Source organism: Haliotis rufescens, unplaced genomic scaffold, assembly GCF_023055435.1.
Source record: "Haliotis rufescens isolate VD_foot unplaced genomic scaffold, xgHalRufe1.0.p SCAF_2, whole genome shotgun sequence".
Lineage (NCBI taxonomy): Eukaryota > Metazoa > Mollusca > Gastropoda > Lepetellida > Haliotidae > Haliotis > Haliotis rufescens.
The window spans coordinates 64,391,758-64,410,301 of NW_025963890.1; the positions used below are offsets into that span (position 1 = coordinate 64,391,758).

At 39.3% G+C, this 18,544-nt stretch overlaps 1 protein-coding gene across 1 annotated transcript in view; it reads left to right on the plus strand.

Moving 5' to 3' along the window:
- LOC124116712 (zinc finger SWIM domain-containing protein 5-like) overlaps window positions 1-16,642 on the plus strand; it is a 43,834-nt gene extending 27,192 nt beyond the window's left edge. Inside the window, exons 4-17 of the mRNA XM_046478150.2 lie at window positions 1,921-2,064; window positions 2,993-3,141; window positions 3,516-3,666; window positions 4,501-4,680; window positions 5,095-5,271; window positions 5,752-5,904; window positions 6,107-6,259; window positions 7,168-7,353; window positions 7,742-7,894; window positions 8,361-8,496; window positions 8,921-9,078; window positions 9,550-9,713; window positions 10,179-10,326; window positions 11,414-16,642. Of these exons, the coding sequence (XP_046334106.1) occupies window positions 1,921-2,064; window positions 2,993-3,141; window positions 3,516-3,666; window positions 4,501-4,680; window positions 5,095-5,271; window positions 5,752-5,904; window positions 6,107-6,259; window positions 7,168-7,353; window positions 7,742-7,894; window positions 8,361-8,496; window positions 8,921-9,078; window positions 9,550-9,713; window positions 10,179-10,326; window positions 11,414-12,213 (2,852 nt within the window). The 3' untranslated portion in view covers window positions 12,214-16,642. The remainder of the gene's footprint in view (window positions 1-1,920; window positions 2,065-2,992; window positions 3,142-3,515; window positions 3,667-4,500; window positions 4,681-5,094; window positions 5,272-5,751; window positions 5,905-6,106; window positions 6,260-7,167; window positions 7,354-7,741; window positions 7,895-8,360; window positions 8,497-8,920; window positions 9,079-9,549; window positions 9,714-10,178; window positions 10,327-11,413) is intronic.
- The last annotated feature ends 1,902 nt before the right edge of the window (window positions 16,643-18,544 follow it).

Sequence of the window (18,544 nt, forward strand, 5' to 3'; positions counted from 1 at the left end):
ATTATCCCCATCAAAAGTTGAGTATCATTGTTTGAATTAATTTTACAAAGTCTTGTGCATCTTCATCAGTTGGAGTCAGTATGAACGGTCGGACATGTAGGTCCCTGGCCAAATAATTAGATACATGCTTAATCCTGCCCTCACTATTTTGAGTTGTTTATTCTGAATTGTGAAAACCTAGAAATAGATTAAGGTCACATTGAGTTCACTTCACAAGAACATTTGAATATCTTCATGATTCAGAATGACAAGAAGAGCTGTTGTGGTCTCATTAATATATCGTATAACATGTATCCATCTGATATTGATATGATTAAGGTTTAAAATTATATGAATTCTTTTCCAAAATGTTGAAACTGCTTTCATCTTAGAGTACAGGGTATTCTTGGGTCAGGGGACTATAGTATGGTGTTTCTTCATGTGGTTTTGCTGTTATTTCCCCATTAGTCAGTGTCTTGCTGTCTGTGTGTTTAATCAGAAGGACTCATTAGCCAAATGGTTCAAGTTACAGACTTAATAACAGGGTTGAAATGTCGGTGCTAATAGCCAGTCTATCTCAGAGTGCCCCTGCACAGCTGATTGAAAATTTGATGCTTCGGTCTATTCCATCATTTGCATTAGTATTGTCCTTTGATCAACCACAAAAATGTTTGCTTAAATTACTATGGCCGGAGCTTGTCTTTATGTGATGTTTTAGTCTCTCTACTAAAAATACTTTATCAATAGTTTTGTTTGAACCCTTTTTAAGAGACTGAAATAAGTACTGTTTTGATTGACAGGTGTTTTCTAAATATAAACCTGATTCCTATGGCATTTGGTTCACTTTGATATTCTTTCTTAGCTGATTATCATCAGCCTGTTCCAAGCTAAAGTTTTGTTTTTTGCCCTATGCATTATGACACACTGGTTTGGAAAATTTGTAAAACAAACAAAAGATATTGGTCTGGTCAAGATACAAGATTTGATGGTTAGATCTTGTAGTTGCTGCTATACCCATTATCTCAGATGTCAGTATTGCTATATGTCAGTTATATGTCATCAACGATAGTAATATGACTGTTAATACTATTGCTTGGCTTGAATTATGATAACCCTTGTGGGGATTTAGAACAGGAGTTAGAACAGATCTCCAGCAACCTGTGCTGGTTGTAGGAGGCAACTTGAGAGTCCCGAGACTAGGATGATTGCATGTCATCGGATGCCAGTGGCGTAGATTGTTGCTAATAATATCATAAATTATTGGATTGTCTGGTCCAGAGTCGATTATTTACAGGCTGCTGCATAGAACCTGAATATTGCTAAGTGCAGCGTTAAACAACAAACCAAAAAGAATTATGATAGTTTTGATACTGCTGTTGGTAATGGTGACTTTTGGGGTGCAGTGGCATGAGTGACTTCCTGTACCATCGACTGAAAAGTGTGCAGCATGACATACAGTATTCGTATGTTTACCATATATTGCCGTCCTTAATGCGACCCCCCTATAAGGCAACTCCCTTGTACCCACCTTCAAAATCAACCCTAAATCATATACCCCGTCTATAAAGCGACCTGGAATGAAGCACATCACCAGCACGCACACAAACCTTATATTTGCAATAAAAACATATTTATTCTGAGTTGTTTTTTTCTACAATATGTCGAGAGTGTACTACAAAGTACCAGTTGGTAATCTATTATGTGAAATGTTTCTCAACACTGTTCAGTGTCTAATCATTTCAGCTTAACTATTAATAGTATCTATGGGACAGTGGGGTAGGCAAGTGGTTATGGTGTTTTCTTTTCATGCTTAACCCCAGGTTCTATTCCCACATGGGTAATGTGTGAAGCCCATTTCTTCTGATGTTACTTGGATATTGCTAAAAGCGCCTTAAACCCATCTCACTCACTCACTCATATTCTGTGTGCCATCTATTACAGAAACACTTCTACAGATGAGTCGGGAACAGCTGCAGAAATTTGCCCAGTATTTAATCGCAGAACATCATACAGATGTTCTACCCACAGCCCAGAGAATAGCAGATGAAATCTTGCAGGCAATGTCCGAAATCAACATGCTTCCAGGTAAGTCATTGATCACAGCGTCGATTGCAGAAACTAACAAGTGTGTTAATATTCATTGAGTGCAAATGTCTTGTAGGGATTTGCTTTGTGAAATTTATGTGATGTGACAGGTCCATTTGTTGTTCTGAGGCTCAACAAAGGAGTTTGAATTTAGATTTGTCTTGAGAGCTGTGTTGACAGGTATTGATAATTCTTGTAGGAAAATTGATGTGTCTGCTGTGATGGCCAAACTCCATTCCTCACTGGTATTGATTAATCCTAGCATTGTCTCCATGTAGAATAATTCACATTTCATAAATGATCAAACATTTTTCACATGATTTTTCACTGTATGAATATCAATTTATTATGAAATTATATACGGAAACATGTGTTATCACATTTGTGGAAATAAAAAGAGTTCAGAGATAATGATTCTCTATTCTATTACATATGTGAAAATATTATTGTTAATTATGCATTCTGTTGCATACATTAGCAATGGTAAATGTGATAATTTAGAAAAATGAACATATTTTACAATAATAATTGCCTGCAATTCAATACCAAAGCCTTTGAAGAATATTTTTATTGTTAATGTCTGTTTCATAATCACTAACTACTGGTGTGGTATATTTTAATGGAGATAAGCAAACTTTAGTGAAATATAAATATAAAAATGTCAATGCCTGAGAATAACCAGTCTATTATCAGACCAAACAGATTCCATTGAGTTTTAAAACGCAAAATAACGATGAAAATTATGTGAATGTATCACGGGTGTTTTGCGAAAATCCAGATTTACAAATATGGCTGTAGCGTTGATGATTTCAGCACAAGCACTCACCCTACCTGAACTCATTGAAGTGTTGTTTAGTCCTGGACTGCACTTTCACTCATTGTTTGAGTTGTTGTGGAACTCGTATAGAATAATGTGGCGGTGTTGCAGGTGCCCCGGACCCTACAGCAGGCGCATCTATTGATGATGACAACAGTTGGCATTTGGATGAAGAACAGGTTCGGGAACAAGTTCGCACATTCCTCTCTCAGGGTGGATACCTCAACTCTTCCAATCAACTTAACTCCATGTTTGCCAAGGTAGGTAACTCTTCCAATCAACTTAACTCCATGTTTGCCAAGGTAGGTCACTCTTCCAATCAACGTAACTCCCTGTTTGCCAAGTAAGGTAACTCTGCCAATAAAAACTAGCCTCCATGATGCCAAGGTAGGTCACTCTTCCAATCAAAACTAGACTCCATGTTTGTTTGGTTCTGTAACTCAGACAATCAGATCACTTCTTTGAGAACCATTGATCAGTTATGTTAAATTGCTTGAAACCTATCATTGAAGTAGTATATACGGGTGGGGTACGAAATGTATAGAGGTCAATATCACATATCCAGTCAGACAAATATTATCCCTTTGAGATATGTTTTTTGACTTTTGAAATCATATCCCTTTCCACTTTGCAGGTGAGAGAGATGTTGCGAGCCCGAGACTCTAATGGCGCTCGAATGTTGACGCTGATCACAGAGCAGTTCCTGGCTGATCCTCGGCTGACTGTCTGGAAGACCCAAGGGACACCCATGACTGACAACTGCCGACAACTCTGGGATGAGCTGGGTAAGGATATACCCGTACACTGAAACTGTGCCAGGTTAATCTGGAAACCCTCCTTATGGTGATATTCTTTGCTGGATTTGTTTTCTTTGATGTTTAATGCCACACTCGGAAATATTCCCGCTTATCCAGTGATTGACATCATAAGCATTGATTTACGAAATTAATCATGTCAGTGAGTCTGGCCACCCAATCCCGTTAGTCACCTCTTACGACAAGCATGGGTTGCTGAAGACCAGTTCTAACCTGGATCTTCCCGGGGCCACTTGCTACTGGAGATGGGTACATGTGTACCCATGGAGCTACCCCAGGACTCAACCCGTGAAGATTCCAGGGTAGAATAGGTCTTCAGCAACCCATGCTTGCCGTAAAAGGGGGCTATGCTTGTCGTAAAAGGCGACTAACGGGATCGGCTGGTCAGGCTCGCTGACTTGGTTGATGCATGTCATCGTATCCCAATTGCGTGGATCGATGCTCATGATATTAATCACTGGATTGTCTGGTCCAGACTCGATTATTTACAGACCGCCATCATATAGCTGGAATATTGCTGACTGCGGCGTTAAACAACAAACCAACCAACCAACCAACCAACCAACCCCAGGACTCATTCATAAGACTGTTTGAAAATCCACATGATTTCCCTGGCGACTGTACAGTCCTTATTAACAGTGCTTGCTGTAATGTGATCAACCTTGTCTCAATTTGTACAAACACTGTGGAATAATCTTCTTAGATTAGGTAAATTGCATGTTGTAATTTTTTAAATTCATAGCAAGGAAATATTTTGAGAAAAGGATACTTTAGTTTTTTTACTATAACGGAAACTTATTTCAGGTGCATTATGGGTGTGTGTGGTGCTAAATCCAAGCTGCTCTCCGCTTGAGAAGGAACAGTGGCGTGCCCTCCTGGACCAGTGGATCGGGAACTCTCTGTGCCCCCTTGAGGATGCAGATGGGGGTCGGCAAATACCTGATGTCCCCCTCACCCGGGATCTGTTAGCTGGAGGCACGAACAGTATGTAGTCACATTATGTCTTACCTTTATGAAGGATTTTGTTATGGATTTAGAACAAATGTTACTTGTTACCTTTGATATTTGAATGCCAACTATGAAATATCAGTATGGAGGTCAATTTGTTATCCTTGCCTATGTAACCTCTGGGATGTGCGGTTGATTTATGTATCGAAGGTTCGGTCGGGTAGCCTAGTGGTTAAAGTGTTCACTCGTCACGCCGTAGACCCGGGTTCGAATCCAGACATGGTTACAATGTGTGAAGCCCATTTCTGGTGTCCCCCTCCCTGATATTGCTGGAATATTGCTAAAAGCGGTGTAACTCACTCTCACTTCATGTATTGATAATTGTGTGTCCATGTACAAGACTATAGGATGATGTAGCAGTTTGTTTTTATGTGTGTGTTTTGTCTCCAGATACACCCCCTCAGACCCGGCCACGCCCCCGGACAGTGTTCCAGCATGCCCAGGAAGCGAGCCAGCTGACGTGGGAAGACCGACACCTACAACTGATTGTCCACCAGGACAATTTCCACAGTCGTGATGCATGGAACTCCAAACTCTTCGACTCCCGGGGACTTCCTCTCTGGCATGGTGAGTACTCAGTGTCAGCCATCATTGGAAAACAAGAGTTGAAACAGTCAGTTTAGAAGTACCTGTCTTTGTTCTCAGTCAGCAATACGACACTAGTAATATGTCCCTGCATGGTAGCATTTTGTTTCTGAGAGAACAAGTAATAAGTTACAAAGGTTAGTGTCCAAACTAGGCCTCTTTTCCTGACCTATTTATAAAGAGGCATCACCTGAGAACCACGTGTTTTGGGGTTTGTTTGAAAGTTGACATATAGTATTTTTCATATGACTATAGTAAGTCGGTCATATCATGTGTTCTTTAATTTGTTTTGAGTAGTATATTATAACTTCTGCTCAATGTAGGGTTGACTCTTTGCATGAATGAACAACAGTCGTCAGCAATTGAAACATACAGCTTCTCAGTCAGGTCAACTTCCTGAAAATTATATGTAAGTAATGTTCATATGTCGATTTGACAGTAATATGTTTGTTTTAATTGCAGAGCATATACCTACAGCTTGTGCCAGAGTGGATGCCCTGCGTTCCCATGGTTACATTAAAGAAGCTTTGCGATTGGCTGTTTCTATTGTAAGAACAATGAAGTTAGAACAGAAGAGAAATCAAGAACGATACAGAGACTTGCAGAGAGATATAGGTATGTGTCAAGACGATTCACTTGATGCTACAGAAACTGTATCAAGTTTACCTGAATAAATAACAGATATAATCTTTGTAAAATAGTTTCAGAAGATATTTTAAAGTGACTGTCAAGTATGTGTACTTAATGGCATTATCTTCATCAATATTTTCAAGTCATGCTTCTGGTTATATAATAATTGTAAATGGTTTTTTTGCAGTGTCAGCCAATCCTTGTATGTCAACATGTGGGTCAAGGTCACAACCACCTGTCAATCAAACTGGTCTGATTGGTCACCCCCTGAACCCCATCTCTGTCCTGTTTGAAACCCTGCTGGAGGCATGTCTGGGGCCCGATGAACATCATGGAAGTGGTGAGAATGATGACGATTACTTTGAATGGCATTTGGGGCGGTCGGGTAGCCCTAGTGGTTAAAGCGTTCACTTATGACGCCGAGTTTGATTCCAGACATGGGTACAGTGTGTGAAGCCCATTTCTGGTAACCCCTGTCATGATATTGCTGGAATATTGTTAAAAGCGACATAAAACCATACTCACTCACTCACTCACTCAAATTGCATTTAGAAGTGATGCACATTAGGAAGAGAATTCATGGATGTTAACTTCCTTATAATAAAGAAGTTGACATCCATAAGTTCTCTTCCTTTTGATGATTACTGTTTAATAATCATAAAAATAATTTAATCATTTTTATGTTCATTAACAATCCTTTCTAATGACCCAGGGAAGTGATATTGTATGTTACTGCTTATATGAATGACAAACTTATATTACTATCTTAATTTGTCGTAGTCTGAATCCTGCATGTTGTAAAATGATTCTGGCCTAGTAATTGTATATCCGCTAAACTAATTCATAAACGCAGACTAACATATACTGGAAATATTGTGTGTGTCTAGGTTGAGTATTGAGTTATTCATGCATTCTTCTTTATACTGCCTTAATATAGATCCATATTTCATCATAGATAGTTGTCATTTTACATGATGCTTAAGAATTTCATGGCCACATCTAGCTTGATGAAATATGTATCACATTAAGCTTGATATCATTTATTTTGGATACTGGGGAAGGTCAAGATAGAAATGAGTTGAAGTTGAAGGGACCTACGTAAATACTTCGAGTGTCAGAGGTTCGACACAACTGAAAAATTATCATTAATGAACTAGTACACAGGGACCAGGCTTTTACTTCGAGACAACAGTAAGTCCGACACGACGATGTTTGACTGTGTTTCATATGGAATGTTGTTTTACGCAGGGTCATCATCTTCAAGTTCAAGTTCCCGTAACAACAACAACAGTTCCAGCAACAACCATTCCTCATCTTCATCATCATCAACGTCATCTTCATCGTCGTCATCCTCACAGCGCTACACACACTTTGCTGAAGGATTGGTATCCGGGGAAACCTACCTCACTCTAGCCATAGAAGTGGCTCTCATAGGTATGGTTATTGCCAACTGTTTACTATCGTCTTGGTAACCATTATTGCCCTGTAGTATATTGCCTGTTTACTATCGTCTCGGTAACCATTATTGCCCTGTAGTATATTGCCTGTTTACTATCATCTCGGTAACCATTATTGCCCTGTAGTATATTGCCTGTTTACTTTCATGTGCACCGTGTTGCTTTGATGTTGCTGGAATCTTGCTAAAAGCGGCGTAAAACCATACTCACTCACACACTCCCTCCAACATTGATATATCATGGGAAATCCTTTCCCACGTTTTGGACTATGTTTCTGCAAATGCTAGTACATATGAATTGTTATTCTCAGTTTTAACATCACCAAAGCTGCTGACAGTTGTACAGTGTATAATTTTTGTGTGTAGGTCTCGGGCAGCAGAGGATCATGCCGTCGGGGCTGTACGCTCAGGAGAAGGCGTGTAAACAGGAGGAGAGATTGCTGTCCATGCTACACAACATTCCCTCGGACCCGGTGATCATTGGCGTCATGAAGAGCCAGGCCACGCTGCTGTTGGAAGGTAGGTGTTTACTTGTTAATAGAAGGCTTTGGTTCATGAATACAATAATATCAAATCCTGCAGAAATATTACGACCATTACATCCTGCTCATGGAAGCTGTTTTCTTCAGTTTTATTATATCGAAGTTTACACTCCACAGATTATGTGTTTACTCACTAAAGATTCAGTGTCTGTGTGTATTCTAGCCTTTGATATTTTAATTTGGCCAGGGTGCCATTGTACAAAACAACCTTAGAGCTAAGACTGTCATAAGTCTATGTTAATGTATGCGAGTTACGATCACCTTAGCGCTAAGATTGCTTTGTACAATGGCACCCAGGTTTGTCCATGGTTATGACACTGCTGCAATGTACTGAACTCACTTGCTTACTCAGGAAATAGAACCAGTTCAGTGAGAGGCAGACCTATGAATACTTTAATATTGTTGAGCACTATTTAATGCAAGCATGACTATTTATCTTTCAGGGGGTCCCAGTAGTGGTTTGGGAGTTGGCATCCATCCGGAGAGCTACCCCATGCACACATTTGCTCGCTACCTCTTCAACTGTTTGCTTCCTGTTGATGTCGACCTCGCCTATATGATCGGCATGAGGGCAATGAGGTAGGCATCTTCCCATCACCAGTCACTGCCCTTAGACAAGGCTACTGATCCGATTTTATCTATGAAATACAATCAGCCTTGCTCTTATGGCATTAATTGTTGTGTCAATAACGTATTCCAACGTGAAGAAAAAATCAATAAATTTCTGTCACAGGATTTGTAAGAATATTATTGTCATAAAGTTTTGAATGAAGTTTGGAAACCGTGTTCAATAGCACCAAACGTGTGCCATGGAGAAGAAGGGGAAAGAATGTGATTATGGAAACTCTGGACCATTTACTGGAAATTGTATAAATTGTGCGTAAATCAATGTTGTCCTGCGCAGTGATAAGATGTGTTAGCTGCCTGGCAGGAGATGTAATACAATTCCTTCACTAACACATTGTGTGCTGTCATGATATTAATAATCAATATTTGACTTCAGACTACCGGTGCTGGAGAATACAGATGAAGTGAACCTTGACAATGGCATCAACAATGTTGGGTCGGCCATCTTGAGTCGCTTCCCGCGGTGGTTCATCTTGAGTCACGTGGAGGCACAGCAGTGTGACCTGGCTTCTACGCTACTTGCTGCCTCGAAAAGTTAGTACTGAGTGATCATTTGCCCATCTTTCTCCAGAATAAAACATTGCACTAGATCAATAATGTGATTAATTTGGCAGACGTCAGTTCTTATCAGTGAATAATTTGTAAAGGATTGTGGCAAATAGAGGAAATCTGCTTGATTCCCTGTGAAGCTAGTTTGGATGATGCATTTGGGAACAATGTCTGTGTTTGGGAAATGATCAATATGCTTGTATGAGGACGAGGTTGATTTGGTTATATTACTTTTCAATTTTATTTTGTGTTCGATCTAAGTGTGTTTATGAATAATTTATTAATGATGGGTTAGTGAAATACTGGCCCAGTTGAACACACAGTAAGTAAAAATGATTTCAGAAAACCTGAATGACAGCACCAGACCATATTGATGAGTGTGTTTGTCGGACAAGTTGCTGTGAGTGTCCGCACCCCTTGTATGTTTCTGTAGCCGTGGGTTATGTTATGTTGCAGGTGACACCGGTCGACTGCGCCGAGTGCTGGAGTGCGCCCAGCAGCACATACACAGCTCCTCCCAGCTGTACAAGCTGGCGCAGGATGCCTTCAAGATTGCCACCACCCCAGACGGCTCCAAACACATGCCTGCTCTCAATGCCGCATTTGAACTAGGTCTTCAGGTAGGAGAATTGCTGCCATTTGCTTTTGAATTGCCTGAAACTGAAACTGAAACTGAACCAAATTTTAATTCAACTAGTGACTGTAATTATGGTTTTAACATATCATTAGTGGTTTTCATCTTGGGTTATGAACATCTTGGGTTTTAGTACAGAAACTGTGTATTGAAGACCATACCTGTTTTTCAAAATTAACATGGAAGTCAGTGGATTCTTGCCATAACCATCATATTAAATTAATAACAGGGATCCCCACATTCAGTTATATACTATGTAGCAGTAATTATCAATGATGGACCTCCCTTAATTTCTAACACTTGCAACGTATATCTTGATCACTGCTTGCCTGTGGCAAGGGAGGTAACTCAACATCAAGTAAATGAACATGTTTTGTGATGACTTCCCTTAAAATTATTCCCTGTGCCATGTTTGCAGACATGTTACTTGCATCCTTCCATGTCTGTGTAGGTTATGAGAATGACATTGATGACTCTGAATTGGCGACGTCGGGAAATGGTGCGGTGGTTGGTGACGTGTGCAACAGAGGTTGGAGTTCAGGCGCTCATCTCTATCATGCAAAACTGGTTCCAGTTGTTTGCACCCATCGAGGCAACAAGTAAGTTTCGCTCATTGATCCTCATCAGTGTCTCCATCTTGTTTATGGAACCGGGAGGCTTCCTCATGCATGGGGTAAACGACAGTTGCTTGACTGCTGAAGACATTTTGATCACTCTTAACTTTCTTTTACCAAGATTTTTATGTTGGTGCAATTTATTTTATTCTTTAGTTGTTGTTTTTTAAAGAGCTATTTACTTCTAATTTAGTACTCAAGGTAATTAACTTTACATTTTAAGTAATACTGAGCATTGATTTTTACACTGACCATGCTGAAAACTGAATTGTGAAGCAGATAGACTGCTTGAACTGAGGAAGGGAAAGGAAAAGGGCTGGGACGAGTCCAAATTTACTACCTGGGAACCCGACACCCTATATATTGGCGGTCGGGTAGCCTAGTGGTTAAAGCGTTCGCTCGTCACGCCAAAGACCCGTGTTCGATTCCCGACATGGGTACAATGTGTGAAGCCCATTTCTGGTGTCCCCCGCCATGATATTGCTGGAATATTGCTAAAAGCAGCGTAAAACCATACTCACTCACTCCCCGACACCCTATTAGCCGACCCTACCCAGGTACCCACTGTAGGTCTCAAGAGTTGGGAACAAAATGTACCGAAGCCCTGGCAAAAACTATTTAGATACATGTATCAAACGATCAGATCATGGTACACTGATGTTGACTGAAGCGTTATCATTACCCAAACATATACAAGTCAAAAGGAATGTTGGCATCATCAGAAAGAAATGCAAACATTAGCGATTTGTAGTGTAACCACTGAGCTACAGTGAGTTTTTAGTCATTAAACAATATATCACGTGAGTAACCACGGGTCCAGATAGTACTGTGGGTTATCGGGTCCTACTCAGGAACCACCCAATCTGAGTACCCGAGTTACCCATTTTAGCCCTAGAAGGAAAGGGTAGTTACCACTACAAGGGTTGAACACTTACCTCTAAATCAGGGACGAATTTTGTTGATGTGATGCATTTCTACTGAACACAGCAGTAAACATTAATTAACATATTTCTTTGTGAACTTCATTTAGTATGGCTGTATTCCTCACTAACTGTGATTATTGCTGTTACAGGTACTGTGGCTACGACAGTGGTGTCCCGAGCAACGATGGACCAGCTGAAGTTAACGTACCCCCAACACGAGGAGCTGGCTCGATGTGCCCGCAGCCTCGCACTCCAGTGTGCCACCAAAGATCCCCAGAACTGTGCATTGTGTGCCCTAACTCTGTGTGAGAAGGATCCTGTAGCATTCGAGACAGCGTATCAGATCGTCATCGACGCTGCAGCTCATGTGATGAATTCCAGTCAGTTATTTACTATCGCTCGCTATATGGAGCATCGTGCCTACCCCCACCGAGCATATAGACTGGCGCTCCTTGCCATGAAAAATCTCCACCTAGCTTACAATCAAGACACCCACCCAGCCATCAATGACATTCACTGGGCATGCTTGCTCAGTCACTCGCTGGGGAAAACGGAACTGGCCAACATGATCCCGTTACTCGTAGAAAATGTGCAGTGTGCTGCTGTACTGTCAGACATTTTGCGTCGGTGTACATTAACGGCGCCGGGTATGGCAAGTGCGGACGGTAAAAGACGAGCAATTAAATTGCTGTCGTATGAAAAGCTACCCCTCAGACAACTTATGGAAGCGACCATATACGCATACATCCAAACGACTCATTCCAAACTGACCCATATTAGTCCCCGACACTACGGAGACTTCATTGAGTTTCTCAGCAAGGCTAGGGAAACATTCATCTTAGCTCAAGACGGACATATACAGTTTGCTCAACTCATTGAGAACATGAAACTGGTGTATAAAGGCAAAAAGAAGCTTATGTATTTAATAAAGGAACGATTTGGATTATGAGTGAGCAATTGTGCGACAGCATTATTCACGGGACCACTTTTAAGTTATCATTCTTCATCAGTGCTATGGACTTCTTTTCTTCATCTCAATGGTGCCACACCCATCTGTCTGTGACCCTGGGAAACGCAAACATGGCTGGACAAGCAACTATCGTCACCCAGTATTTCCAGATAGGCTCATAACTCACACAGTTGTTGATTTCTCTCCTTTTGTTTATATGTCAATATACATATTGTTTTTGAATACTTGTAGAATATGATTTGTCAGTAGTTTACACACTGAGGATGTAGTTTGTCATGCCAAACTGACTTCTTTTTTCTAGTTTTCCAAGCCATAATGCGTTGTCTCACTTGATCATTGGACCAGCAATATATATATCGAGTTGAAACTCAGGAATGCAATATATATGGTAACCAAAGGCTATCAGCACGTTTCCCATGTCTGTATTTTGTATGACATATTTTTTATGGAATGATTGAGAAAACACTAAATGCATGTTTTGAGATTTTACACATAGGATTTGTAATGAATACAGCTCAAAGTGTTGGACAGTGTCCAGGAATGTATAGAAATGATACAAATAGTGTTGTGTTGACCTGATACAGTGTCAAGGTCACCTGTAGGTCAGAGGTCACATGCTAAGGTCACCAGCTTGGCTGGTCAGAGTCACCTCTGACCTTGACTCTGACCGCATGACCAAGATGTCAGCAAGTCGTGAAGGAATGTTCATTGATGTAGGTTAACAACTGACCTGAGGTCATATGAATATTCGTAATCAGTCAGGTTATAGATTTCCCACAATGCAATAGGTGTCATGCTATGTGCATCTACAGGGTTCAGCATGTGATCAAGGAATTGATATTTGGAAAAACTATAAATAAACAAACTTTGGAATATTAGGATCTTGTATAAGATCAACCAATTTTGGATTTCTCTGAACAAAAACAAGTAATTAAAGCCATTATTAAAAATGTGTTGGGGCTTGACACATTCTCAGCTGTGGAGCTTTAACATTAGCTTCCAGACTTTCTATGGACTAGTTTGCCACAGTGGTACATGTTTGGTAAAAATGGTCGAAAGAATCCAAATTATTTTCAAAGATCCTTTTGAAAAAATTGAGTTCGTACGGGAAATACTACAAACAATATGTTGAATGTATTGTTCCATTCATTAACAGTTGTATGCAAACACTGTTAGCTCTGAGAACACAACACTTGAGTATAACACTGTTTGAGTATTTTAAGGCGGAACTGTCACAGTAAAAGATGTGAGAAGTTTACAAGTTTTCACATGCTGTGAGGACAGGGTAATACGATTTTAAGATAAGTTTGAAATAAACTTTTAATTTAGTTGATATATTCTAAATCTGTTTTTGCAGTATTTTCTTGATTTGGGAAAATGTATTGTTATTGTACTTGTTACGTTATGCCTGTTTGTGGAATATTATTATTGGTTACATTTTCCATTTATGTGTTTTAATTTGGAACAAAAGGATTAGCGGAGTATTGTTTGAGCATACATGTATTTCATGTCAGGAGAAAAAGATGTTCCAATGGGATTTTTAATTTCCTTTCTGGGGTGTTATTTTTTTTGGAATTGGCTACCTCTGTGTATTGTTGTTCCTGGCACTCTATTATTCTTTCAGAGTCTCAGTCATGCAGTTTTAATGTGTTTTGTCAGCGTATTCATTCAGTTGAATTCACATACAAAGAAAATGGAAACAACTTGAGCTGTAGGTATTGTTCTGTGACCAAGTTGTTAAAATTCTGATTTTTTTTTTTTATTTGATGGAAATCAGGATTCATAAAATATGGATCTCAGGGACTGAAACCCATTTTTTTCAAGCCCTAAGTTTGTATTTTCAAACTGTTTCTAAGCATATATACCCATTGCCATTGTAGAGTTATTTACTCTCAGTAATAACCTAAGTAAGTTATTAATGAGTCCTGCACCTTGAACATTGTGTGACATATTACCTGTACAAAGAACCATGATATCTGTTGTCTGTCTTGACATTTGTGTTAATGTGATATCATCTTTTCCATGAAAGTTATAATATTAAAAACTGTGTGTTATCTACCTCAAATGTCGACTATCTAAACATGTAGCCAGCATAATTTTCTCACCGCTGATAACCCAACACATGTCGTTTGTGTCCATAAAACTGAAAACAGAAACGTTTTTAGAGACCGTTATTTACAAATTTAAACCTTTACTTCAGCTGTGCAGACAAAGGCTAGAGTTAAATTGGAAATGAATCCCTTTGTATGTATTTAATGACTGTTTTACTGGTTGTTCGTGTATTGATATGCTACTCAACGTTTGAGTAGTTTTAAGACCACACCTTGGACTAAAGATGACTATTTTGGTTCTTTGCAAATGTTGAGAAGTATATAATCGATGTGTTTGTTTGGGCCTACCTCATAAACAGTCATTGTTGGGATATCAGTGGTACAAATCAAACTAAATCTACCTTGAAAGTTTCATCATCAATCATCACCATCATCATCATAATCATCATGAATCAGCCATATTCTCATAACGATGTGCATAGCCTCATTTTGTAGTCTAGTCAGAAACCCTTGTACAAGAATTTTCAATTTCAATATAGATACTGAATTCCTCCTTCCAGTCAAATTTCTTACATTCTTTCAAAGTCTGTTTTCTCCTAAACTTGTTTTTGAAACTCCCCTGCACTCTATCCTCGACACACTACAGAAAGGGCATATACTGCCATCTATATAATGTTGGATTTTTAGCAATCAAAATATTTTATATTTCATGGTACAAAATGTTAGGTAGGTTGTTTTATATTCATCCCAACACCTGCCAAAACATTCTGATTCCGTTAGCTCATAATGTTTTTTTGTTTTTTTTCATTTCTTTGTCATGTATTGCAATAGAAATCATTTGAGTTCCAATTCCAAGAACATTCAGTATTGAATCGCCGTCAGCTGGTGTGGAATTGATGTAAATCCCATGAGCAGTTTGTCACTACAGGAAATTCATTGATTACATTGAGCCTGAAGTATTTTCTTCCCAAATCATAATAACTTTTGTAATACTATACACCGAGCAATATTGCCAAGCTCTCAACAGGGATGTAATGATATGCAGCAGAGCTTAGCATGTGTTATCAATATGTCGATGTGCATAAAGCCTATAGCATCTTGTGACAGATCAGTAAAATGTTTATTCTATATATTTATTTCTATAAGTAATGTATATGTACTATTGTTTTGTATCAGTCATAATTGCAAGATAGATCCCATAACATAAGGAAGTAAAAACATTTCCCCATTTTCTAAATAGGTAGCCCTGAATTTTAATAGTTTTACTATTTTGGACAATTTCCCCTACGGTATTTGAAAACTTCTCCAACACAAGGGAAGAGTAATGTCCCTTACATTTCATAGCGTCATCATAGAAACTTAAATATTATAATAAGTGGCATTCAATTCTATTATGTTATCATATACTATTAAAATAATCTGTCTTAGAATGGATTTATTATGTAATGATTTTGGATTATTTATTCTTTAAATAATAATTAGTCATAATGACCTTTTTATTCCTAGTTGTGTCTGTGTTGCATGTGTAAGACATGACTGCACATACTGAGATGATGGTCACTAACAGTGCTACATCTTGGTTTATACAGTGCTATTGTTGTTTTGAAGGTCAGCATGACACAATCAATCCATGCATGATCATGTCCTTGCCTAGAGACGTTTATCCGACTAATGTACTATCTTTTGTACTGGTATTACAAATAAGCAATTTTTGTTCGAAAAAAAAAAATAAGCAAATTTTATTTTCCATTTTTAGGGTAAGTAGCTTTTTAAATTAAGGCATTTAAAGAACAAGCAAATGTTTTCTTATCATAAATGAAGCCATATTAATTCATTTATTTATTTGAGCACAATTCATATTAAGTTAGATACAGTTGGGATGTTTAAGGATTGTATAATTAGTGTCAAAATAGCCTGCAATCAAAACTTCAAGCCCAGTTTAAGCTTCTACAACACTGCTTAATACCAATGAAAACAGCGTACCAATGTGATGGATGATTGTCCTCTTGTGAACGGGAAGATGAATTGTTGAGATATGTTTTTAAAACAGACTGTGTGTACCCAAGGACCACCCTGATTCGTGGAGGAGTCTGGTGGATGCTATCACTGTTGTTAGACATGGGAGAAGCTTGGGTTTGTTTATCCAGAAAGGTGCATGTATTGTGTTGGTTTGTTTCTGTATTTTGTGCCCATGAGTTGTATACGAGTCGAATGTTAGTCGTCATTGGTCGCTACCATCACTCATTAAAAATAATGAAAACAAAAAGATGTCTATTTATTGAACCCAAAACATGGGTTTTGATAAGTTGTACCTTCATATTATCTTTCATGGTATAATAAAAAGAGTGAGAAATGCATTCTGCTGTTTTCGTTTTCATTCAACTTAGGGTTAGAGAGTTGGGTTCATGTTGGAGAAAGCCACTTACCGTATAACCTTGGTTGGTTGTTTGGTTGGTTGTTTTACGCCACACTCAGCAATATTCCAGCTATATGACGGCGGTCTGTAAATAATCGAGTCTGGACCAGACAATCCAGTGACTGATATCATGAGCGTCGATCCACGCAATTGGGATCAATGACACGCTTCAACCAATTAAGCGAGTTACCGTATAATGCTTTATAGACGACGATATAAGGTATATGCTAAGCATCGCGTTTTACAACTTTGTTGAATATAGGGCATAGTATTGGCAGGACAGGGATCATAATCAGGGTGATCATGGGATTCGAACTCGTGGATCATTGCAACCCACACTTCAGAGTGCCTGATTTTGTTTGTTAAACGCCGCACTCAGCAATATTACAGCTATATGATGGCGGTCTTTAAATAATCGAGACTGGACCAGACAATCAAGTGATTGACATCACGAGCATCGATCTACGCAATTTGGATATGATGACATGCATCAACCAAGTCAGCAAAACTGACCACCCGATCCTGTTAGTTGCCTCTTATGACAAGCATAGGTTGCAGTAGACCTCTTCCACCCCGGATCTTCACGGGTCGATCACTGCCTGAAATGTATTGCAATGTAAGGTGCTCCGTGGTGTGTCACAATAGGGATAAGTTGAGTCGATACAAAGGGATAGAACCAGTCAACACCTGTTCATTGTACCTTGACTGTGGATCATTGCTAATGCTGTCAACAACTGGTATGGCTGGCCAGGGCAAGGACATACAGCCTGGGGATATAGCTGGCAGGGCTGTCGAAAATCAATACCCGACCTGATTGGATAAAATATACATAAGTACAAAACACAGCTTTGAAAAAGTGTTAACATACAATGTAGTCAGTATGACCAATATAACTGATGTCAGTGTGATGTTTACTTCCTTGTTCTGATTATGATCACACTTGAGGACACGCTGTCTGATTGGTTGACTAGAGTACCACATTCAGTGAATAATGCAACATATGCACAACATTTAGGAAATGACCAACGAGCTACAAGAAATTATGGATAATCTGTCCCTAGTGATTGAATGGTGTTAAAGGCCAGGGACTTGCAGCATTCACTCACTAGGGGCAGATAATCCATAATTCTGTGTAGGTTATTTTATACTCATAGACAGAGAAAAAAACATGAATTGTCAACCCTAAAGATTAACTTTACTAAAGGCAGTCTACTGTTCAGATGATGTCCTGTAATCAATTTGTGATGTCATGAACAATGGATGATGTATCATATTTCTTTCAACAATAAACAATAAAGGGGGACAGCTATTAGATGTACAGAGTTGCATCCCTTGGACACACCAGAAACACTTCTGGGTTCGAATCCCGAACCCCTGAGACCTGCATCATTTCGGGCTTTCCTCCCACATTTAGCTGGCACGCTGTGATATAACTGGAATACTGCTTAAAACGGCGTTAAACTCAGTCACTCACTCACTCAACAATAAAACACAGTGATGCCAACTGACCAATCAGCATTGAGAACACTAAAATGCACTTGCCACAGGTCGGTCATCCACGTGTGACGTCACGTCACCAAGACAACAATATTGGCTCACCTTTACCATTTGGAATCGGTGTGCCAAACAGTCACATCAACAGCTCAGACAATTCCTGGGTTGAGACCAATTAGCGGCAGAACATCCATCGATATGCCCAAATTTGCTTCCACGTCACCTTTAGGCACGCCTAACTTGGTGTAGGCAGCTTCTCAGGTTCAGAAGACAAGACTGGGACAGTATACTGTCCACAGATGAGTCCAGGTTTCATCTGGACAGCTCTGATAGTCATGGAAGGGTCTAC